Here is a 25,850-nt window from a genome sequence, read left to right as displayed (position 1 = left end):
TAGGAAGAACAGGAGGAGTATGATCTAAATTCCACAGGTCATATTAGATTCCAAGGTAGTTTGGATTCAGATTAGATTTTGTTCCTAATGCTGCATAACATGAGTTCCTGATCCAATGCCAAGTATATTATTGGAGGAAAAATGCTCACCTAAAATTCTCAAATGGGAACTTTAAAGGCACTTCTCATATGGTGGGTCAGTTCTAGTGTAATTAACACACATTATAGGATTTTTGAGAACTTTCCATCACTGTCCTTAGGAGCAAATTCAATATGACATTTTAGAGCCAGTCCATTTTAGGAACTGGCAGGAGTTTCTACTTAACGAGGACAGTCTTCCAAATATAAGAGTCTTATAATGTATTTCCCGTGGCAAGAACAGGTTAAAAAACAAATAAAAAAACAAAACAGCAGAAGCAAAACCTCAAAGCAAAGGAAAAGTTCTTTGCTCTGTGTATTATAATTTGACCTCATTTATCAGGTAGGAGAAAGATGTCTTTAGCAGTAGATTTTCAGTTTAGAGTCTTTTCTGAATGAAGCAGCGTAAAAAGGGGAATCAGTTGCCACATTAACTAATCTGAAAGAGGACAAGTTCAATTTGAATTATTTAAGCAACAATTAGGTAGATAAGAATAGTCTAGTTTTAATTTCTAGCTTCAGGGCAAGGTGATATTCCAAAAGCTGAAGCTAGACTTGCAAATATGTTGCTTATTTAAAAGCTCTGAAGCTCTTTAATATCCTGATATTAAACTTTAAAAACTGTACTCAAAAATCCCCAAGGAAACATTCAGGGAATTAGTTTTTAAAAGGGCCTAGTATTTGATTTGTGTTTTTCTATTTCTTTTCTCTCTTTCTAAAAAAAAATTTAATAAAAAAATGGGTCATTGTTGAGACAGGGTATTAAGTATTAATTTCAAGGTTACATGTTTAACTAATGAAGTACTATATAAAAAATTATCTAGCAGATTACACATGACAATATTAAAGCCTAGATAAAGTTCCATTGAATGGGGAAAAGCCACACACTGTAAGCACTTTCAGTCTAGTTTCATTAACCCGTATTATGAACAGTACTACCAACACCGCTAGCTCAACTGTTATGTCATAATGTCTTAAAGTCTCTCAGTGCTTTCAGATGCTCTGCCACAATTATCTCAATAAAAAGGCATGTGAGGTAGGTAAGGCAGACTTGGCAACCTCATGTAATTCATGAAGAATTTAGAATTCTTCAAACTTAAAAAAATTTAGAAATGCTAAAAGAGTAGCATATCTATTTTTTCTTATTATCTAGATTTTATAAATTCGGCCTGGATGATTTTCACGTTTATTCTTTTTAAAATAATAATTTTCACTCGAAATATAGGTAGTACCCTTTTAACATTATACTTACATGAAGGTACTTCAAAAAGTTCATGTAAAGATTTGTATGATCTTTTTATTCTATTTTTCCACAAACTTTTTGGTTTTGTGAGGTAGACACTCCTCATTCTCTTTCAGTTATGTAAAGTAATTTAAGTAAATTTTGATAATATTTCAAAGTTTAAATATTTGAATTATTAAAGACTGAGTTGAATTATTTCAGCAGGTCCATGAAATGGCAGGATACTTAGTAATTAATAATACAGTACATCCAATTAAATAGATTAGAGTTCCTTTTAGAGATGTCCCTTTAAATTAACATCAAGAAGCGGGGGGGGGGGGGGTTAATACTTAGTGCAGAAAAACTAGAATATAAAAAATAGAAAAAAGTATTTCATAGAAAATTTGTTATTATCTTAGGATATAGTGATGTGTTTATTTATCTGCTATAGTGTATTATAATTCTAACTGCTTGATCATGTCTGCTCACATTTTTTCAAGGGACCACGTAGCTTCAATGTGAACAAATAACCACTAGATGGAAATATTGCTCTTTTTTAGGACACTTACAGGCCTTACACTTTAAGATCGATTATGTACATTATACATAGTGTTTAATAAATTAACTTTTTTGCAATTTTTTCTTAGCTTTTTAATGAAAAAATAGCAATAAATTTTAGTGTAACAGGTCAAGAACACAGAAAACAATCTCATAACTTTCAGGAAACAAATATAAAAAATGTGGCATTTGACTTATACTATTTTCTCTGATATAAACATGTATGTGGAGTTTTTTGTTTTTCATTTCATATATGTAAATGTGTGGAAATTTTTTCCTTTCAATTTTTACTAAAAGAGTGATCATATCACACATTATTTTATAAATTGCTTTGTACATTGAGCATTATTATTATTTGAGACATTTTACACAAGTAAAAACATATTCAATCATTTTCTAACTCCATAAATTTTAATGACGGATGTAAAATGATTTTTGTCACTATTGATGATCAAGCCTATGTTTCCCTTAACTTCTAATGCTTTTATTCCTGTAGAATATATTTTCATAATTTGGATTTCTGAATTAAAAGGCTCTTCCATTTTTTAAACAAAGAGATATTGTCCAATTGTTTCCCCCAAAGTTACAACAATTTATATTTTCACTAGTAAAAAATTCCTGATTTTTTCTCTCTAAATAGTATCATCATACAAACTTAAGCCATCTATCTGATTAATAGTGACTTGGGTATCATGACATAATTTCTATTTTATAGTATTTTCTGTTTCAGAGATATTAACCTTGTACACCGTAAATGCTACAAGTATTTCTTTGAAGTCTCTATATTTTGAAAAAAGACTTCAGATCACACAAACATTTTTTTCCACGTTCTGATTTGTCAACATAGAAAATAGGTTGTATCTAGCAAATGTTTGATCTGTCAATCATAGAAGATAGAGAATGCCCAGAATTACAATTGGATTTGAGGGGGCTAATGTTTTTGATGGTTAGAGGGCATAAAAATGGTAATGTGACATGTATTAATGCAAACACGTTACTTACATTTTCAAAAGATTTTTTTTCACCGCATGATGAGAGTCTTATACTGTAGGTGCACAAATACAGTGCTAGACATTTCTGGACACTACCTTCTGTTACTATAGATGAGGGGAATATGAAGACCCTATGCATGAGAAGGTAAATAAAGCCATTTATACCAGTACCATTATTAAATAAAACATACTCGATTATGGATGACTTATCAACAACATTCCCTACTCCCAGTTTCTTGAATTCCACATCATCATTCCAAGTTACAAGCCACCCATTCTCATGGTTATATATGTTATTCCTCATAGGAAATCTCAAATCCCAACACATTCTCTAACTATAATTTCCTAAATTTTTATTTCTATAATTTACTTATCCTACTACAACAAATCCAAGGGAAATAAAAATGTCAGCTACTTACTGGACTCAAATTGTTTAAACAAAAATTATTTCCTTCTTCCCAGTCTCCTGCATTGTCCACTTTGTAGAATAACAACAATAAAACATACATTTGTCCACCCAGAATTGTAGGAATCTTTTTACCCTTCCCTCTCTTTAAAAATCAAACCTTTAATTGGCAATTGTTTTATTTTATTTTCTGAATTCTTTATTTCCTTCCATTCCTTGTCCTTAGTATTAGTTGCCTATGAGGACTGTTGTCTTATCCTTTTCACTTGTTTCTCTAGGTTCAATGTCACCCTTCCTTTCTCTAGTCCACATTTCACATTGCAACAGAAACATTTACTGAGGATTGAATTTGTATATCCTGGAACTCAAATAACTACACAGTTAAAAAACAAATAATCCAATTTAAAAATTGGGCAAAGGAGATAAATAGACATTTTTCAAAGGAAGACATACAAATGGCCAACAGGTACATGAAAAAATGCTCAGCATCACTAGTCATCAGAGAAATGCAAATCAGAGAAATGCACACTGAGATATCATCTCACCCCAGTTAGACTGGCCATTATTAAAAATATGGAGAATAACAAATGCTAGCGAGGATGCAGGGAAAGGGGAATTCTTTTACACTGTTGGTGGGACTGTAAATTAACATAGCCATTATGGAAAACAATATGGAGGTTCCTCAAACAACTACAGATAGGACTTCCATGTGATCCAGCAATTCCACTACTGGGGATATATCCAAAGGAATGGAAATCATTATGTCAAAGGGATATCTGCACTCCCATGTTCATTGCAGCTTTATTTACAATAGCTAGGCTATGGAACCAACCTAAGTGTCCATCAACAGATGACTGGATAAAGAAAATGTGGTGTATATACACAATGGAATGTTACTCAGCCATAAAAAGGAATGAAATTCTGTCATTTGCAGTAACATGGATGAGCCTGGGGAAAATTATGTTAAGTGAAATAAGCCAGAAAAAGAAAAACACCGCATGTTGTAACTCATAACTGGCTGCTAGGAAGAAAGGAAGGGAAGGAGGGAGGGATGAAGGAAAGAAAGAAAGACCACAGCAATACATTGAATTTCAGAAGGAGAGAACAAATCTAAGGATACTAGAGATGCGGGGAAGAGAGGGAGATGGTTTGGGAAGTGACAGGTCGGGTACAGAGCATAAAGAAATATCAGAAATTATAAGAATGAATACGCTAATGATAAATAATAAAAATTAAAAAGATAAAAATATGCTTTGTACCTCCTGAAAAATAAATAAATAAATAAATAAATAAAGTTTGAATTTCATTAGCTAGAATCATTGCTTCATAGTCACCATAAATAAGATTCAAAGTCCTTAATGTGACCTATTAGGCTCCTCATCTGACTATGGCTTATCAACTTGGCTGCATCACCTAATGTTTTTCCCAGGAGTAGTCATGCTAATATACTTGTCTTTTTTTTTTTTCTTTTTAGTAACTGTACATACTGATATTGATCTAACCTTTATTAGACCCCTTATGAAGACTTCCATTTCTATACATTCAAAAATCCCTCTAAATATATATCTTTACTGTAGCACAAGTTAAATTTCTGTAATTATTTGTTTGTTAAATTGTGTTGCTAAATTTTTATTTTGAAGGAAAGGGGGATTTTCTATATGTCTTAGTATCACAGAAGACTGGCATAATGTCTGAAAAAGAATAATTGATTGAAAATATTCTTTGTTGAGTGAAGAAATATTTAGATTTTCCTTGAAGTACATTTTGCCCACCATGTAACTTAAGGGTTCAAACTAGAGCTTAATTCAAATCTTCAGTAGCCACAGTGGAGCCTAATTCTTGCTGCAATACTGGGTCAAGAGAAGTCTATGACAAGTAAAGATTCACTCTCTCCATCTGTGGTGACAAGGCAAGAAGACTTTGGAAATGATCTTTCTTGTTCTCTACCATTATACTCCAATGAGAAAATGAGATAAGGAGCAATTTCAGAGACTTAACGGCAACGTTTTTCCATATGAGCAGATTTTACCTTAGAATTTAGGTTTTCTATTGACTAATCCAGTTTTCTTTATTGTAACATGCCACTGTAGATATCAATATATTAGGGTAAGACAATGTTGTTGTCAGAGAAATATATGTTATACAAAATTGTCAATATTTATACATCAGATACATTTTAAGTTTGTGGCACTGTGATAACCAAAGATTTTTCTTTTGGGGTACATTAATGAATATGAAGTGAAATACTTCTACTTAGAAGAAAATTTTGTATGAGGTAAATAAAATAATATGAGAAAACACAGAGGTAAGAACAGATGCAAGTGAGTCTTAACTTTAGTTAAGACTAAAATTTCAAATGGATGTGTCAATTTGGGGAAAAAATGTACATTCAGAAAAGATTTAAGTTGTAATCTTTGAGCGGCTCTGTAATAATTGAAAAAAAAATTCTTTTAATAAGCAATCTATTTAAAACTCACAAGCTATTCAAAAGATATTAGGAGGGATAATTAGATGTAAATATTTTATATCTCTTAGGACAAAGAGATAGAATGTAAAATGAACTCTTTATCTCTGTAAGAAAATGTATTTAGTAGTAGTTCCATGTCATCTAGTAAAATGCCTAGAGGAATCAGGGAAGAGGACAGCATAGTGAACCCCTTTCTGTGCCATTAAGGTAAAGTTCATTTCTGCTCTACAGCATTGGCAGTAGAGATAAAAGATAAAAGTCCCTTGTGGTAATAGAGATAAAAGATAAAAGGCCTCTGAACTTTCTATGCAGAGATGTTACTATACTATTCAGCCTTTTCTTCTTTCTCACATGTTGCCAAGAAGAAGGCAGCAAAATATTCAATGTGCCTATTTCAGCATCAAGTTCTGCAATGCAAAGGTCAATGCATGACTCCTTGGGCCACATAGCAAGCTGAAAGAAGTGTTTGACTCCAATATAAGTTTCAAGGCAAGTTAGAGTTAAAGTTTTATTCAGAGTATGGATAATCAATACAATGGTTAAATCTATCTGACTTATAATAGATAAATGTTATGCAGAGACACACTATACAGTGAGCTTCTCTGTCTCCTCATACAGTTTTTTTAAGGAAACCTTAGTGTTGAATGATAAGTTGTTTATTCTATTTTTTATGACAGAATAGTATTTTCTTATATGGCTATTATCAAATTTATTTTTCAATTTCCCATTAATCCATTTATATATTCTGAAACTGTTGCAACATTATCGTGATTAATGTAGCTTCATAACAAATCTGACAATCAAGAGTGTTACTCCCCAAATTCATTTATGTTTTTCAAAGTTGTTATGTTTATTGTAGATCCTTTAAATTTTTATACTGATTTTTAGAGAAAGCTATCAATTTGTACAAAAAATAACATGCAGAGATTTTCGTGGGGAATATGTTTGATCTAAAGATCAATTGAGGAATAACTGACATCTTAATAATAGTAAGTCTTCTCATCCATGAACATGGTATAACTATTATTTATGTCTTTAATTTCTTTCAGCATTATTTTGTTGCTTTCAGTGTATGAATCTTTCACATTTTTTCATATTTACTCTGAAATATTTTACACTTTATTGATATTATAAAATGCATTCTTTTTATTATTTCAGTTTCCAACTCTTCATTGTTAATATATAGAAATACAGTTGATTTTTTTTTGTGTTGATACTGTATCATGTCACTTTGCTAAACTCACTGCCATTTTTTGTAGATTTCATCATTTTTATAGACCATTATGTCTACAAATAAAGACAGTTTTATTTCTCTATTTCTAAAAATAAATGCTTTTGGTTTATTTTAGTTTATTTAACTGAGTAGAAACTTGGATAAAATGTTGAATAAAAGTGATGAGAGAATACATTCTCATCTTTTTTCTGATCTCAGAGAAAAAACATTTAGCCTTTCAACATTATGATTTAGAGGTTTCTTATAGATTCCCTTTGTTACCTAAATAGCTTATGTTGTGAGATATATCTTGGCATTACTACACCACTCTTGACTTCTTTTGATTAATGTTAACATGCTAAATCTTTTCCATCATTTCAGTTTTAACCAATTTGCATGTTATATTTTAAGGGTCTTGCTTTTTGGCCATCTGATAACCTCTGCTTTTGGATTGTGAATGTGCAAACCAGTTACTTTTAATGTAATTATTGATAAATTTAGGTGTCAGACTATCATTGTGTTATGTGTTTTCTATTTGTCCCATCATCTCTCTGTTTCTATTTTTTTTCTTTTTCAGATAAATTAAATAATTTTTGAGATTTTTTTCTTTATTTAGTAACTATCATTATTATTTTAATGGTTGCTTTAGGATTTATAATATACTCACTCTTTAGACTACTTTCAAATGATGTACCATTTCACATTTGGTATAAAAACCTTACAATACTATGCCTTCACTTTTTTCCTCCCAGACTTCATGCTATTGTTGTTATACATTTATCTTACACATATGGTAAAAGCCTCACAGTGTAGTCTTTTTTGTTTCACTTTTCAATTTTCTTTCAAATCTTCCAGATTTAATTAAAAAGGAAAATGTTGTTTATTTCCCATATTCCTGGTGCTCTTCATTCCTTTGAATAGATATTACTAACTGGTGTAATTTTCCTTGTTTCTGAAGAATTTTCTTTAACATTTCTTGTACAGTATACCTACTTATAATGAATTATTTTAATTATTATATATATGAAAAATATTTCCATCCTCAGTTTGAAAAATTTTTTGAGTGTATACAGAATTCTAGATGAAGAGTTTTTTTTTTTTTTCTCACAGTATTTTAAAGATGTTGCTTCACTGTCTTCTCACTTAACATCATTACCAATGAGAAATGGTTCATCATCCCATTTTTTTTCTCTATATATAACATGTATTTTCTCTGGATGCTTTAATAGATTTCTATTTATCGCTGGTTTTGAGAATTTGATTATATGTCCTTTCTGGTATTTCTTTTCATTTTTCTTGTGCTTAGAATTCATTGAGTTTCTTGAATCTGGGAATTATAGTTCTATTCAGATTTTGAAAATTTCTGTCATTATTTCTTATATATACATATATATATTATTATATATACATAAATATATTATTATATATACATATATATTATTATATATATTATTATATACTATAGTATATTATATATACTATAGTATATTTATATATACTATAGTATATTGTATATACTATAGTATATTGTATATACTATACTATATTGTATATACTATAGTATATTGTATATTTTATATATATGTATATATATTATAGTTTGTTTGTTTGTTGTGTTTTGTCCCTTCACTCTTTACTGTCCCCTGGGAATTCCAATTATATATTTATTTAGCTTCATAAGCTTATCAAAAAACTCACTGGTGCTCTTTTCATTTTCTGAAAGCTTACTTTCTTGTTTTATTTTCGGTAATTTCATTGCTATGTCTTCAAGGACACTACTGTTTTTTGGCAATTTCTGATCTGTCATTACTTTCATCTGGTGTATTTTTCATCTAGGGCTTTGCACTTTGAAGTTTAAGTCTAAAAATTTTATCTTTGTCCTGTTTATATCCACATGACCCTAGTTAATTTTTTGAACATATTTACAACTTTTAAGAACTTCTATGAGGGTAATGATGTTTCTTACAGTTTTGGGTCAGTTTTATTTTTCTGATTTTGCAATTTGTCATGATTCATATTTTTCTACTTCTTTGCCACTTAGAAATCTTTGATTAGATGGCAGTCATTGTAAATTTTACCTTGTTTGGTGCTGACTTTTTTTGAATACATGAATTATTCTTGAATTTTTTTCTGGGCACTGTTATGTTACTCAGGAACAGCTTGATCCTTTTGGGTATTGCTTTCAAAATTTGTAAAGTGGAACCAGAGAAGTATTTATTTTTTATTACTGAGTCAAGACCCATCCAAAAACTTTACCTAATACTACGAATCATGAAGTTTTCTCTATTCTGATTGGTAACAACAGGCACTATTCCCTATAATTCTCTCAGACAGTTCTTCCGAAAATCTTTGATAGTTTTATAAAACACATGTTCCTGTCATTCTACTGAATACTGATCTGTTTAATATTCAAGGGGGCCCTCGACAGATTTCTAGAGCTTTCACCCTTGTGGCTTTCTCTATTCAGGCACTCTGCTATGTGAACTGTTGCAGACTCTGCCTCCCTAAACACTCAACATTATTTCTTCAATTCTCATTGGTTATCTTATTCATAACCAAGAAAGGTTTCTCCTTCATGTATCAGTTCCTGGAATCGCTCTCAAGACAGTGAGCTGGGGCAATCATAAGGCTCACCTTGTTTTATATATATATATATATATATATATATATATATATATATATATATATATATATATATATATATATATATATATATATATATATATATAAAATCAGCAATCACTTTTCTTCCGTGCCTGATGTCCAGTCTCTTGAAAACTTTTTCTTTCTTTCTTTTTGTATTTCTTTTCTGTTCTTTCTCCCTTTCTTTCCTCCTCTTTCTTTCTCCCTTCTTTCTTGTTAATTGTTTCAGGTGAGAGGGTAAGTTCAGTACCTGTTATACTATCTCAGGCAGAAGCCAGAAGCAGAAGCTTAAGGTTTTTTCTGTTGTTACATATTTTATTTTGACTTTGATAAAATAATTAATACACTATTTGGCCCAGGATTTTTAAAATTTTAACTCCTGTTTTTAAAATTTCTAATTTTTAGAAAGATTCGATTGGCATATTCCTATTGCTAATAACAATTCACTGTTCTAACCAAAACCACTGCCAAGCAGAATTATAAAATGTTTATAATACAAAAATGGCATGTCTTTTGAGAAAAAAAAAATTGCACAAATAAATGTTTATAAATCATTGGTGGATCACTAAGTGCTAACTCCTAGGTACTAATGTCTATAAACTTCTCTATTGAAATTACACGGCAGTATATCAAAAGCAATGTGACTGAAAAGTATAAATTATGTTTAAATGTTATTACAACTTCAAATTTATTTTCAAAAATAGTAAGTTCAAAATTAGATCTCAGAGTTAAAAGTTCAGGATGTCTTTACATTCATAAATTCAAAAATATAAATTCCAAAAATAGTTTCTGTCCCCAAATCTATTTTTTAAAATTTTCTCTGAAGCTCTGATATATGCAAATAGAGTTGGTCCTCCTTATCCTTAACAGATTGGTTCCAAGACCTGTGGATACTAAAATCTGGGGATGCTAAAGACCCTGATACAAAATGGTCTATTATTTGCATATAACCTATGCACATCCACCCATATACTTTAATTCATCTCTTGATTACTTATAATACCTATTACAATGTAAATGCTATGTAAAATAGTTGTTATACTGTATTGTTTAGGGAATAATGGCAATAAAAAAAAGGTCTGTACATGTTCAGTATGGTTGCAATTTTTTTCCCCAAATATTTTCAACCCATGATTGGTTGACTCTACAGATTTGGAACACACAAATACAGAGGGCCAACTGTACAGACCTAAAAAGACCTTTTGGAAATTTTAGTATAATTAGGATGTACTAAACAAACAAACAAATAAAACCAGGACATATATTATTCATGTTGATAGAGATATTAACATGCAACTCTTAAAAAACTATAAAATAGTTGGATTCTTCTCTTCCCTTGTACTAAAAATCATCCCACTTTTCTGACTGCATAATCGAAATTGTTTTATAATATTTCAGTCAAAATCAAATGCTAACTTACATGAACAAATGTCTATCAATATCACTAAGAACAGAAGGTGGCAAGATGATCTAACAAAATAAAGTGTCACAAGCAAGTATGATAAGAAATTGAACTAAAAGTTTTCCAATAATCATCAGTTACCATAATTGGGCTAAAACCGATTCCACTCATTGTTACTGTTGAAGATGCTCAGATCATTTTCAAAAAGCACCATTTCTGTGAAAGGATCTTCTGTCAAAATGATCTGCCTCAGAGGTTTACAAACCAGAGTTGATTTATCTTGGCATCCTAAAATCATAGCACATCATTGTCTCTGGTTACACTTACCCTTGTGTATCTTTCTTTAACATTTATATTAATCTGTTTTCAGATCCTGGCCAGAAAAATCAGCAAAGGTGGTTAATATAAAACTTATTTAGTGCAACAAGATTTTTGCTTATATTTAAATTACCAGATCTTCAAAATCATCTTTAATTTTGCTCAGGTTTTCTGTGTTTACATCAGATATTTTCTTCCGAGATTTGAATAGCATTATCCTAAATGCAAAAAGTTAAATTAATTATTATCTGATCTAAACCAATATGTAAATTCCAGAGGATGTGTTCTACAACTACCACAAAAATACCTAAAATTATATCGGGTGCTACAATAAAATCAATAGTGTGCCGTACTGGTCATTATTTTGAGATTCTGATTAAAATGTTGCACATTTTTATGTTCAGAAACTTGACTTATTAAATATATGCTACAGATCACAGTTTTCTATAAATTTTATAAGAGCTCTTGATCAAAATAATGTAATTTAACTTAACAGGTAGTTGTCAGAAGCATGTCATTTGTAGACACACAAATTATCTTTTGATGCTTGGAAAAACAAAACAACAAATGTAAATATCTGATCAATATCATATTCTATATTAGCCAAATGTTATTATAAGATAGGGATATTTTCTTTATTTTACTAAACAATTTAAAATAATACCTTAAAGAGGCTAATCATATAGTTTACACAGTATTCATTAGAAATTTATAAATGAAAAACAGACTATGATCCATCAACTAGCATGTATTATTTTTGTTATAATTAAAAATTGTAATCACCATTTCATTTTACACTTATATTCACATCTTTTGCATTGATATTTCTGGGGTTTTAGATACCTTAAAATTCAACTTAATGGTTCCATTTATTTTCCCTTTATGATCTTCTTAGTTTGCCTAAACCAAACTTGCTTAAAGAGTAGAGTGCCTGGAAATTGTGGAATTCTTGGTAGAACATCAAATAATATTGATAAATTAATCCTAAAATAAGTGAAAGAAGCTTTCTCCAAAGAAGGTATCATTTTTGCTACTTTTGGTTTAAATAATTGTAGACTGTGTAACACCGGGTCCTAGAAAAAAATTAGCAAAGAAAGGATGAAATTGAGTAAAATTGCTCCATAATACGTTTTTACTCTGAAATTTGGGGAGGGATGAAAGATGAATATTATTTCATTTTAGTGCTCAAAAAAACATAGTTTGAGAACCAGTTTCACGAAAAAAAATAGTCCCTTATTTTTAAATTTAGTTTTTCTGTTGACTAACACAGTGTTGATTCTTTTTCATTTTATACAGGGGCTTGGTTCCACTAACCTCTATGAGATGTTCTCTTCCAGTGACACGTCTCTATCAGCCATTCTGATCTTCAGAAGCAGATTTTTCTATCATAAAGCTCTGTTTTAGTCTCCAAATTATTATTATTTTTTATGTCTAGATTATATCTGCATACCATTGATTAACTATAAAGTGAAATGTACTGAATGAATCATAATTCAAGAAATAATTGAGTATTTTTTAACTTGGGCTAAGAAGTCCTCCTCGATTGAGCCTAATTAAGTATCCTTTATCACCATCATTTTAAAAAGTCTATTTAAACATTCAAAAACAAACATAATTTCCACCAAGGGAATAAGAAAATTATTTCTCCATAACCTTAAATGGAATTTCTTTTGTTTGTTTGTTTAAGCAGAGGGAAAAAAGTTGGGGCAAAATGGCCTGTAAAATGGTGTCTGGAGTCAGACAGCAAAGATTAAAGGTCTAGCTATACTAGTTACACCCTTTGATTCTGGACAAATTAATTACCCTTGCTATATCCCAGCCTTCCTTATGTATGTAATCTTGACACCAAAGGGATACATAATTGTACCAGGATCATAAGGTGTTATAAATTATAACCAATGCAATATGAATATTCAACTTGCTATCTGGCAAAAATCAAGTTCTTAATCAATGCCACTCAATATGATTTTGACAAATATTTATTAATTCAACAGTATTTATTCAGTAACTGCATGCTCTATTTTAGAGGTAAAATGAGGATCAAAACAGATACACTCATCTCTACTTGTTAATTTCAGTTAGAGACAAACAATAAATTCAACACAGATATTAATGCATGATTACAAGTTTCAATAAGAACCAGAAGGAAAAGGTAGAGAGAAGTTACTCTAAGAACACAAAACAGGGGCATATAACTTTTTACGGGGTACACAGCTTTCATTCGGGACATTGCAATGATGAATAGGAGTGATCTCAAGAATGTTGGTTGAAGGAAGAAGATCCACTATGCAAGGATAGGAAACAAGTTTGTGAGACCCAGATGCAGTGAAAAATTATAGAGAAGGACATTGAGTCTGGAAGGCAGAAGGCAAATAGATAAGTGAAAAGGCCTAGATGACACAGGAAAAACAGACTCTTTGGGGATAGGTCACCTATAGTATAGACTCTGATCAGTGAGTGTCAATGGCATAGATTGTGATCAGGGAGTGGTGGAAATCCTTTGGGAGAAATAAAAAAGAGCGAGGGATGTGGAGAAATAAGTCAGCTTCTAATTTTGTAATTTTCATTGAGTTCAGTGTAGACGATGAGTTACAGGAGGCAAAGGTAATGAGAGATGGTGATATAGATAGCAGCCGCAGAACTCGAGATGAAAGAGTATAAGAGCTTAGACTAGGTGCAGACGATGGAAATGGAGAGATATGAGACAGACACTGGGAAGATTTTCTAAGAAAAAGTGGCAGGGCGTGGTGAGATGTTGAAAATTATGGGAAAGAGTATGTTAATAAATATGATCCTGGATTTCAGGCTTGCATGACCTAATGCACGAAAAGCTATTCTCTGAGATAGAGAAGGGGGAAATTGACCAAGACTTGAGAAGGGAAATTATAAGCTCAATTTTACACATGTTGTATTCAGTCTCTATGACATCCACCAGAGAGATCAAGAAGGGAAGTGGATGTGTAAGACTAGAGGTTGTGGAGGTGGGGAGAGTTCTAGGTTTAGAGATGCAAATCTGGAAATACAATTTATGGATGGTAACTGAAACCATAGAATCAGATGGCGATGCTCTGTGAAAATTTAGAATCTAAAAAACCAAGTGGTTAGAATATGACATCTATTCTCCCACTCCCATCACTATAAACTGAAAGAATTTAATATTATTCTTTGGTTTCTTAATTTACTATGTCTAGAATTTTGGACAAAAATGTCCACAACACACACATACAGTGATCTGTATGGAAAGTTCCAGGAAATTATACACTTTCTAACTTAGGTTTGGACAGGTAACTAGAGAAATTAAAGATTAAACGTATAGGTCAGCAACCTATTACTGTAAAAGTTAGTATTCTTAATGATACATTCATCAAGGTAGTAGAGTACTGAGATTTATTTAGGGTTGGATAGTTGGTGTTTAGCGTAGTAGGGTGGGAGAAGGGAAAGGCTCGTTTCTGGCAGTATATCAGTTTACCTCTGTATTCCTGCTACCTTTCTGTTTCAACTTCATGATAATCTGACCTTCTCAGAATTCTGAGATTATAGGCAGCTTTCCAATAAATGTCTTCCATTTGCTGTTCTAACAACAGGTCTAATCAACCAGCTACTCATGCTTGTCTAAAACAGTGTTCCCAACTAATGTGAGACCAAATTAATAAAGAGAAGAACTAAACACTGAATGAAGAAAGCATCAGAGAAGGGGCCATCTCTTGTTTTGCATGTGAAGATTAATTTAACATAGAAGTCATATTGATAAGACAAAATGTTAAATATTAAATCAGACATCATAGTTTGGTGATATAATAATGACCTAAGTGATAAAAATTATTATGCAGGGGTTATATAATTTATGTACCTACTGGTCATCGTAAACACTACATAGCTTTCCTGGATGTATTGTCACAGAAAAAAAAAAATGTTAAATTCACATTGCTGAAAAGTTAAATTCATGTTACTGATTATTTTGCATAAAGTTCTGGAGTACAATAAAATTTTCATTTACTATTTTACTTTGGAAATGTTGTTTCTTCTGGGCAATGAACCCTACTCTACTGTATACTAAAACATTATATATTGATATTGATTAATTGCTAAGTTAGTTTTCAATTAACCATGAACACAAAACCAATGCTCTATGAAAATTTAAGAACACACAAAATACATCAGATACTATCGGTGCTACCTGATTTGTCCAGTAAAAAATTCAGATTTATCCAAACCATTTAAGTATTAATACAAATTTAAAAATATAATTAGACTTGATTTTCAATAGTTTACATATGCTCATAAGACACCCTGATTCTGACAATAAATACAATTTTGATTGGCACTGTAGTTATTTTCAAAATTCTTATCACTTACAACTTTTATGAATAAAAATGATGAATTATATTCAAAAATAATGGATTTAAAATTAAATCTGATGGGTGTTTTATTTCTAACTGAGCTATTAGTTATCAGTTTTATGGTTTTTAATTTATTATAATTTCTTAAGTCAGTACTTCATTAGTATTTTGAAATTTTCCAACTTACATGAAGTCTTCATAAATTACTGATGCCAAATATGACTTCATAAGAATGTATTTGTTATAAAGTAAACTTTTCAAAAAAAAATGAAACATTAATATTTCCAAGGTCAGAAATTTTAAGCTGATCTGAAGATTTTAAAATGTATATGTAAAGAGAGTCTATTTTCTTCTGAGCTGAGTCTCAAATATATCAGTTTCAATATAATAGTAATTAGTGAACATTTAACCTCCTTAGTTTACTTATAGATTTATAAGTTGTATTGCTAAATGTTTTTGAATAACCCCTCAAAGTAGTAGTGTATTTACTCAAATAAAGGACGTAAAAACCCAACACATTTTATTTTTAAAAGTCTAAAGTTATAGGTAAACAATAAATACGTAAATTTAATAACTTTGTGGTGTTTATGATACCCAATGTTATAACCATTTTGGTAAAATATCTTAATTGAATAATAAGTAAACTTACTTTTTTATGGAAAAACCTTTGGCATACTTGAAAATAGCAAATTAAACTTCTTCCTCATTAAAATAATAATCTTACATTATATTAAATGTCAATATAATTTTAGAATATGTCCAAGGCTTTTAAATTCAAATTAAAATCTATATAATCCATATAATTGAACATTTTCAATATAATTTTTTCTATGCTTAACTTCACATTTGTCAACATCATTTAAAGAGCACCCATACATATCGTTTTGTTTGATACATTTTTTACTACTTTATAGGAAGTGGATTTAATCAACCAAAAGTTTAAAAAGTTGCTTCTGTTTCTAATTTGTTATTGAGAAGTAAAAAATGTATTAACATATTCATTATCATTTTCCTGTATTTCTTCTTCAATAATGTATTCTGATATCATATAAATCTAAATGCAAATCCTTTCACATCCTCATTATATGACAAAACTAGTAATGAAGTAATGATGTAGTGTAAAATAATGAGTCAATTCTCTAAAAATGTAAAACTCAGGAGTTTTATGTGTGTAAAGGTTTTTCTATGAGTCTTCAAAGTAGAACTCTACACAAAGAAGCATAATATTAGAAATAAATATTGACCTGCTAAGGATACACAGTTCCAATGCTGAGCCAACAAATCATGACATCTGAACTCAGAGGGGCTCAGTAACTGTTTATTTCTGAGATTTATTCTAAACAAGGCAAAAGTGAACATGAAATACTAGGACGAAAAGGGACGTTGGGACAGAGAATAAGATTGTATTATGGGGTGGGGAGGATATAAGATAATGTTGCTGTCCAGTGGCCTCATTTTGTCCACCTCATTGTTCCTGGAATATATATTCAAGCCACAGGGATCTTAATCCTGTGATAATATGCTACGTCACTTACTAGGCCAGTGTATGAGATGCATTTTGATGGTGTTTAAAGCAAATGTCACCTCCCATCAGATAGTGGGAAGACTGATATAATTTAATGACAGAAAATGACAGAAGAAAACCATAATCTCAGAAGTATGAGAATCGTTCCACCTGAAGATTTACCAAAATGCATGTTTGTTCAATTTGTGGTTACAACTCTAAAAACTTGCAAAAGGAAAAGTAATAGGTATGAACCAATTGAAATTAATGAGCAAAGTTTTAATGAAATTGCAACCCGGGTAATAAAAACTGGACTGGCATCTCTTAACCCAAACTTTCAACCTGAAACGTTTTAGACTTATTAACTACAAGAGCACACGGGGGAGAGAAACGAGTGGAAATTGGAAGATGCCTGGATGCCCCGGGGGAATTTACTGTACCTGTGTCCACATCCGTCACCTGTTGCCTGGCTCGAGTTGGCCGGCTCCACTTTGAGCTCTTGCAGGACCAGTCCTTTTCCGTGTGGTCCAGGAAAGTCCATGCCTGGCACCACCTCCTCCTCTAGGGACTCCACGTAGAAGAGAGTTCTGGCCGGCTGCTGGGTGCCCTGGCCAGAAGTCCCTTGCTGCAGCCTCGTGGCAACTGGCAGCAGGGTGCCATTCAGCGGACTGAAGGAAGAGGAGGAAGAGGAAGGGGAGGACGTCGAAGAAGAGGAGGCAGAAGAGGAAGACTTCTTCCAGAAAGTGCTCACACCGCTCCTCTCTTGGCTTTTGAGCAGGCGGCTCTGGCTGGGTCCCCAGTGCTCGAAGCTGCCGCTGCTATCCTGTTGCAGGCAGCCACCCCCCGCCGGGCCGCTGGGGGACGGCGACGGGTGGCTGAAGAGTTTCCAGCGGAGTCGCAGGATGTGTTTCACATCGAAGTCTTTTCGCCCAGAGCCCGACATGCTTAATTCAAGGAAGGCAAAGCGATCGCAGCTCGCGCGGGAGTAGACTGACCGGCAGGTGGGGGAGGCCGGAGGAGCCCGGGGGCGGGGCGGGAGGCGGGTGGCGCCCTCGGCACCCGGGAGCCCGGCGAGGCGAGGCGGGCTGCGCGCCCTGCCGGGCGGAGACCCGAGCGCGGACCGCAAAGCCGCGCGGCTCAGCCGCCGTCAGGTGCGCAGGAACCGGGCGTGGGGGGGACCCCCGGCCGGGAGCAGAGGCAGGAGTGGGACGCCCAGGGCTGAGAATTCTGGATCCCCGCTCGGGGGGCCCAGTGGTTATGGCGAGGAGGGACGACCCTGAGGCTGGAGATGCGCGAGGGAGGGAGGTCTGCGCGCTCCGAAGCTCGGGAGGCGGCCGCAGCTGGATAGACCTCTCTGAGAGACACTCGCGGCGGAGCCTGAGTCGGGAAGGTGTCCGCGCTCCTGTCCTTGCAGCTTAGAGTTCAGCGCCTGGAGAGCGCAGACAGAGAGAGAGAAAGAGCCCCAAGTCGCCAAGAAGCGCACCCCCAGCCTTCTTGCTGCACCTGCGCCCCTGTCTCCCCGGCCTCTTCGAGGATGCCCTTACAGCTTGCCGAGTATCTCTGAGAAAGTCAAATGTTTCCAATGCAATGCGAGAAGGGGCGGTTTTATAGAGTCAGTTTGCAAAGAGAAAAATAAATATTCCAGAAAATATAAGGAGGCAAAAAGAAAAGCCCGCCCGTGAAGCTGTCAAGGTCCTCACAGTACAATTTTCTTTCTGCCTCAGCGCCTCCTCCTCCCGCGTAAGTGACGCAGATGTGCACTGGGGCCTATACGGAGAGACGGAGGGAGGGAGGGAAGGCTTCAATCTTCTTTATGCAAGTGAGTCTGCTGCTCTTATTGTCCCCTTGCGTGGGTCCTGTCACCTTTTTTCACACTCCTTCCTGACTACATTACTGAGTAGCAAGCAATACATGGAAAGCAAACAAGCATTATGCTTTAGCACCAGTAAACACCAAATATGAATCATGGCAGTGTAAACTTAATAGGCTGCCATTGGTTTGCAGGTTGCAGGTTAATGGCTTGAATTATTTAATAAACCGCATCCTTTAACCTTTAGCCTTATTTTCTCTGTAGTGAGACACGGAAGAAACAGAGATGCTGGGTCACAATGTGATGATGACACTATCCTGACACTGACATTGTCATTCTGTTATTAATGCACCCAGGCAGTGCTTCACCTCAGGGGCCAGAGGCACAAGGCAGAAATTTGAAGATGGGCATCTGAACACAGGGGATGGGTTTTGCAGAACCAGTGTATTTGGTGTATAGCCTGAGAACGAAAGCTCTTCTCAGTGTAAACCAAAAATGGAATAAAATTATAAAAGGGAATTGCAAGGCATAACCTTCTAGTACATAAATTATGGTATAAAATGCATAGAAGAGTTTAGGCAGTAAATGAGTATAGCCAAATGCTATTCTCCTGTAAATAGGTGTTTGAGAAGGAAAGATGAAGATGTGTTTTTCCCTTCTACCTATATTTAGAAGGATGAGAATGTGATCCCTTTCTAGATATGATGGCTTGGGTTATTTTTTTTTTTTTTCAGTCTTTTCTTTTAATGAGCCATTAAAATAGAACCCAGTAACCTTTGCTGAAGGCAAGGGGAACAGGGAAGCAGCGTGTCCCCTAACTCAACTAGGAATATGGTTGTTGTCTATTCATGAAATTCACAGCTTCAGCAATCCCCAACAGGGCATAGAAATCAAAGATTAAAGTGCAGTTATATTATTGTTCTATTACCCCATTGTTGAACAGTAAACTTAAACAGAAACCAAAGCTAAATTTGAAGTCCTTCTTAGAAAAAGTTCGACATTTTAATAAAACAAGAAATTAGGCGCACAAAAGCCCTACTTTCAGGGGAAGAAAAATCACTATTGTGCATTTTAAATATTGATTTATGCCACAACAGCTGGACTGCAATCCCCTGTGCCTTGCTTTTCTCTCAGTATTCAGTGTTAAAAAAACAAACAAAAAAAAAAACCAAAAAGCCCTTTAAAGCAAACAATGGTGACAGATCATTTTTATCCAAGAACAGAATCAAGTAAGTATTTCCCTTAGGGAAGAAAACAGTGTATGAAATTACACATCTCAAACAGGACAGAGAAAACTTTCCATCAGAGGTAATGTGGAAATTTGAGGTGAATATAATGAAATGATTTCTATAGAATGTGTTCCTTCATGAGTTTTCTAACTTGATATAATTTTGATTTATTTAAAATAAAGTAAAATAATGTATATAATGTGTGTGTTGCATCTATATTTTCTTTGTTAATATCTATCACCATTAAAAACTGTAATATTAAATTCATTTTTGTTGTTATTCTGAAATTCGATTTTACATTTACGTTTTCTTCTGCAATACTAATATTACTATTCCACAGTTTTTGCTTAATGAAACATGAATCAAAATTTTTAAGTCACATTTAGCAAAGGATGAGTAATGCTTATTTGTTAGTTGTTTAGCAATGTTTAGTATGCTTTTAAAAGCTGTCACAATCTGTTATTAATTAAAAAGTGGCTACCTTTCTATATTTATCACTTTGCATACAATATATAAATTAAAAATAATCACTTTTTGGGGAAGATATTTTAAAATAATTCATCTAAATTATGTGAATACATTCAGGATTTGGAAAACAAAGTGTGCATAAAATTATGTTAAATGAAGTGACTGACAAAGATTATTATGTCATTTTCACTTTATTGTTACCATATTATTGTTAGGAGGGATGGAGGGAAGGAAGAGAAGGGGAAAAGGAAGAACAAAAAAAAAATAGAAAGAAAGATGAAAAGAGGGAGGAAGGAAGGAAAGAAGGAAGGAAAGGAGGTAGGGAAGGAAGAAAAGAAATAATTTACTTGTATATCAAGATTTTACATATTCGACAAAATCTTTGAAAAAATATACCTTGTGAAATATTGCACTAATGAATTTATTGATCTATGAGTCAAAATAAAAAAAAAAATTAATTGAGCACTTATACCAGGTCCAGTGCCAAGTAGTAGCAAATACGAAAAACTAGGTTCCTTGTAGCCTGCTGGAAGAGCTCACAAAGAAGGATTGTTTAACCAGCCATAATTTATAATTGACTTGTGAGTCAATTGAATTAAGATTTAAGATAACTAAGCTTATAGGAAACAGGACATTGACTTAATAAAGATCACTTTTAAGAATCCTAACAGTCACATTACATTTTGTTTTAAAGACAAAACCAATTCGATTATTCTAACACCACTGCTGAATTAAATTGAACTGTCAGTTCAGTCAGTCAGGGTCTTCCAAACGACTATCCAAGTGGTTGCCATAGTTCCCTGACACAATCTGAGCAAAAAAAAGTTAATCAGGAGACTGGAAATCTGGAGAATGCTCCAGTATTTACTATCATACACAAATATAAAACTCTTTATATAATCAGCAAATCTAACACGGGTGTTAAATATACCACATTACAGATCAAATATTTAAGCAATAAGCAAAGTTGTATTTAGATCCAAGCATTTTCTTGGCTGAAAACGTCTCACTTTTAGTAATCATTTTCTAAACAAACTAAATTAAATGTGCACTTGTGCTGGAAAAGTGATTCGGATTCCCTTGAATCTTTTTGACAGCCCTCTTCTAAGTCTGGAAAGTTGCTTCTACATATTAATATCATACTCATATTCAACAAAAGCAGCGAAATAGCTGATTATGCTACAGTCAGAAAGTTCATGCCTTATGATGGCTCCTGTGTTTGTATGTCTTTGATTCATTTTAATGAAAGGTACCCATATACATTAACAGAAAATACTTTAAATTTAGTGGATACCACTTAAAATAAGTGTACAGAATTCTGAATGTGTAACTCAAATGAAGATAGTTTTGTAATGGTATTTTTTTCCTCCAAATGATTGAAATATAATACTATATAGCACCAATGTTGTTATTACTTCTATAATATCAAGGGCTCCTACTTCTTAAAACAAATAAATATAACCTGTTCGTGGTCTAATTAATTTTGGTTACAGTATAGCTATACTTTAGTTAAGAAGAAATTAAGTGACTGCTTAATAAACATTTATAGGTGTTAATCCTTGGGGCTATTTTAATTCACTCTACCTCTTTAGTTTATTTGACCTTTGATTCGGATCTGGCAATACTTGTGTATACTTGAGAAATCCTCATGTAAATTATTGAGATAATTGCATGAATATATGAATTCAAAATAGCATTAAAAGAATGCATTATTACTAATGATGACCCAGGTTTTATGTATGTGTCTTTTTCTTTCCCAAAATTGTATGCCGGATATTGAAGGTGGTCTGTGAAAATTCATTATTTTGACTTGGTCTTGTCCAGTTGACCACATTGTTTAGGGAAGTATGATACAATTGAAACCCTTACATCTCTTATGGAAATATTTCTAAGGGAAAGAAACCAAGGCATAAATATAGATATAGATTAATATATTCAATATAGATGTACATGCATTTAATATACAGATTGAGTATCTCTAATCCAAAAATCCAAAATCTGAAATGCTCCAAAATCTGGAACTTTCTGCATGCCAGCCTGATGTTCAAAGGAAATGCTCTGTGGAGTCCTTCTGATTTCAGATTTTTGAATTAGGATGCTCAACCAATAGGTATAATGCAAATATTCCAAAATACCCTCTCCCCCAAAAAAATTAAAATCTGAAGCATTTCTGATTGATCCCAAGCATTTTTGATAAGGAATACTCAACCTGTATATTTTTCAAGAATATTTTCTAGTGTAGGAAACATTTGGGGGCATCATATTCCCATTTTCTATAACATTGGAACCTTTTAAAAAGAAAACTTCTTGACTAATACTTTTTATTTATAGAAGGTTAAATTTTTCCTAGTATAAAGAAAGTAATGTAATGATTTTGTATGTTATAGTTAAATTTGCCTATATCACTGTGAGGAAATGTGCGTCCCCTGAAGCTTCAACTATTATAAATCAAAATAAATTAGTAAGACTATAGTTTATAAAATACTGATTTGAAATTTATGAGAAACTTAACTTTATTATATACATGGAAAGGTGGATAAAACAACAGAAATTTAACACATTAAAATATTAGTTTCAACGTTGTTGCAATTATTTATTTTTCCTATTGAAGAGACCTGAATATGCCCTCTTCATTTAAGCCAACCATGAATGAACTTTGTGGATATTTTATTTTTTCTTGTCTCTTTTGGGACATAAACTTTTGAAAACTTTACAAGACTTTCTCATGGCAGATTTATACGCTTCTTTTTTCATCTCAACACATCTGCCAAATCTTCATATTTGTGTTCACCCTCATTATTACCAGATCTTTCTAAAGTCTAGTGTCGGGCCTTAAAAACTAATGCCACCTTAAGTGACATTACAAGTGGCGCCGTTATGGGCCCACAAGGGCGTATTAATGTGGCGGCCTAAGACAGCTCCTGGAGGAAGTAGGGTGGGGGTGTCTGCGGGAAACTTGCCTTAGCCCTTATTGGCCAAATACGTGCTTCCACACTCCTGAACACTGCGTGGTTGCAATAGCTAGGCATTGAGACAGGATGCATGCTCTCTTGACCTTTAGGCTGATAAGATTATGTAAAAACCCTCCCTTCCCCATTTGCCTTTAAAAGCAAGTGCTTGTGTGATAATAAACGGAACTGCTCGACAGAACCCCCGCAGCTCTGAGTGTCCTTTAACCAGGCTGTTTTTGGGGCCGGCGGTGTGCTCACCTCTCTTCACAGCTCTCTTCCCCCATCTCCTTCCAAAGGGGACAGGAGGGAAAGGGGAATCCCAGGCCATTCGCTCGCCCACCAAAAGGAACGAGGCTAGGGCTGTTTGGGTTGACCGGCGGTGGACCTGACAGTCTAGGACGAAAAATCCATGGCCTAAAAAGCTTAGATCTGTTTTTCCTTAACACAATTCTGATTAGAGGTATAGTTGTGTAATACTTCTTTTTCTAGAAGTTCATATGTAAGTCATATATGAAGTTATAACAGCGAAGAACAACATTTTATGCATATTCTGTATTTAAAATAGTACAGTTTTAAAATTATTATTAGCATATTCATTATTACAAATCATGATTTTTCTTTATGCCCTTTATGACCTGTCCCTCCCCAAAACCTCTCCTTCCCTCCTGCCGCATCTCTAGTAACCTTAGGTTTGTTCCCTCCTTCTGAAAATTGAGTGAATTGTTGTGCTCTTGTCTCTTTCTCTCTCTCTCTCTCTCTCCCTCTCCCTCTCCCTCTCCCTCTCCCTCTCCCTCTCTCCCCCTCATCCTTGTTTCTTAGTATCCATTTATAAGTGAGAACATGTGGTATTTCTCTTTCATAGTTAGGCTTATTTCACATAACATAATTTTCTCCAGACTCATCCATGTTGCTGCAAATGGCAATATTTCATTCATTTTTACAGCTGAGTAGTATTCCATTGTGTATATATATCACATTTTCTTTATCCAGTCATCTGTCGATGGACACTTAGGTTGGTTCCATATTTTGGCTGTTGTAAATAGAGCTGTGATGAACTTGGGAGTACAGAAATCCCTTTGACAACAAGTAAATGATATATCCAAAGAATATCAAGGAGATTATTCTGAGAAATACAATTCCTTCTGAACATTGTTACTATAAGTGAATTGGCTTCCAATACCTATTTTAAAATCACAACTCAAGATATTTAATATATTTTCTTGACTCTTACTGCCAGTCAGGATGCCTTTGGTCCCTAGTGCAAAAGAACATTACTTGCCAACCCTGTGGGAAGCTAACCAAGTGACCCCTTGCCTTGGTGTCTGTCTAATGCAATTACAATAATCTCCCTTTCCATGCTACTCTAGCTGTGAGCCATCAAGAAAGATGGAAATTCTCACTTTTTATAGAGCAGGAGAAATATGACATGGACTGCACACAGGACTATGGTAAAGCATAAAAAATATTAGAACAGATAAATCTGAAAATCATAACACTACATACTCATATTGCTCCTGAAATTGTAGGCTATTTCAGTTTTAGTATATATGTCTAGGAAAAAAACGATAAATAAAGACGACATGGACAAAACAGATGATAAATTTGCAGATTATATTACATTTCTTAAATCCCTTCACACTAGGTAGATTCTATAGAATAACAGTTAAATACAGAAAAATTTATGTTACTATTTCTTCTTAAAAATGACCCAGGAAACTAAGAAGAGGACTACTACTTTGTGACTAGACAATTATTTCATTAGGTAGACCTTATAAAATATATTTTTAATATATTAAAAAAATAAAACTCCACTTGACAGTTATTATTTTTATTAACTGTCTTGGATATGACCCTGACAGCGATGTTTTTCCTCTTATTTTGAAATATTTAAAAATTCGTGTACAGAAACTGAAGAAAATAATGATAAATGCATTATGGATAATGAGTTTATTATTTGTGTGAATGTACTCTGCTAAAATAGAAGAGAGACTCCTAATATCCTCGAGATTGAGTTTTGTTTCTTGTGTGTGTGTGCGCGCGCACGTTAGTCTGTTTATACCACAGACTAATTTATAAAGAACAGAAATTAATTCTTTCACAGTTGTGGATCTGGAAAATCCAAAATCAAGGCAGTAGAATTTTTTCTGGTGAGGGCCTTCTTGCTGGGTCTTCACATAGAGAAAGGCAGAA

At 33.4% G+C, this 25,850-nt stretch overlaps 1 protein-coding gene across 2 annotated transcripts in view; it reads right to left on the bottom strand.

Annotated features, from left to right (window-relative positions):
* Positions 1-18,145, bottom strand: part of KLHL1 (kelch like family member 1) — a 373,250-nt gene extending 355,105 nt beyond the window's left edge. For both annotated transcript variants that reach the window (XM_063103154.1, XM_063103155.1), the window contains exon 1: positions 17,643-18,145. In XM_063103154.1, the coding sequence (XP_062959224.1) occupies positions 17,643-18,145 (503 nt within the window). The remainder of the gene's footprint in view (positions 1-17,642) is intronic.
* Between the last annotated feature and the right edge of the window lie 7,705 nt (positions 18,146-25,850).

This window comes from Cynocephalus volans, chromosome 7 (genome assembly GCF_027409185.1).
Source record: "Cynocephalus volans isolate mCynVol1 chromosome 7, mCynVol1.pri, whole genome shotgun sequence".
NCBI classification, from domain to species: domain Eukaryota; kingdom Metazoa; phylum Chordata; class Mammalia; order Dermoptera; family Cynocephalidae; genus Cynocephalus; species Cynocephalus volans.
This window is presented reverse-complemented; position numbering and strand designations above follow the sequence as displayed.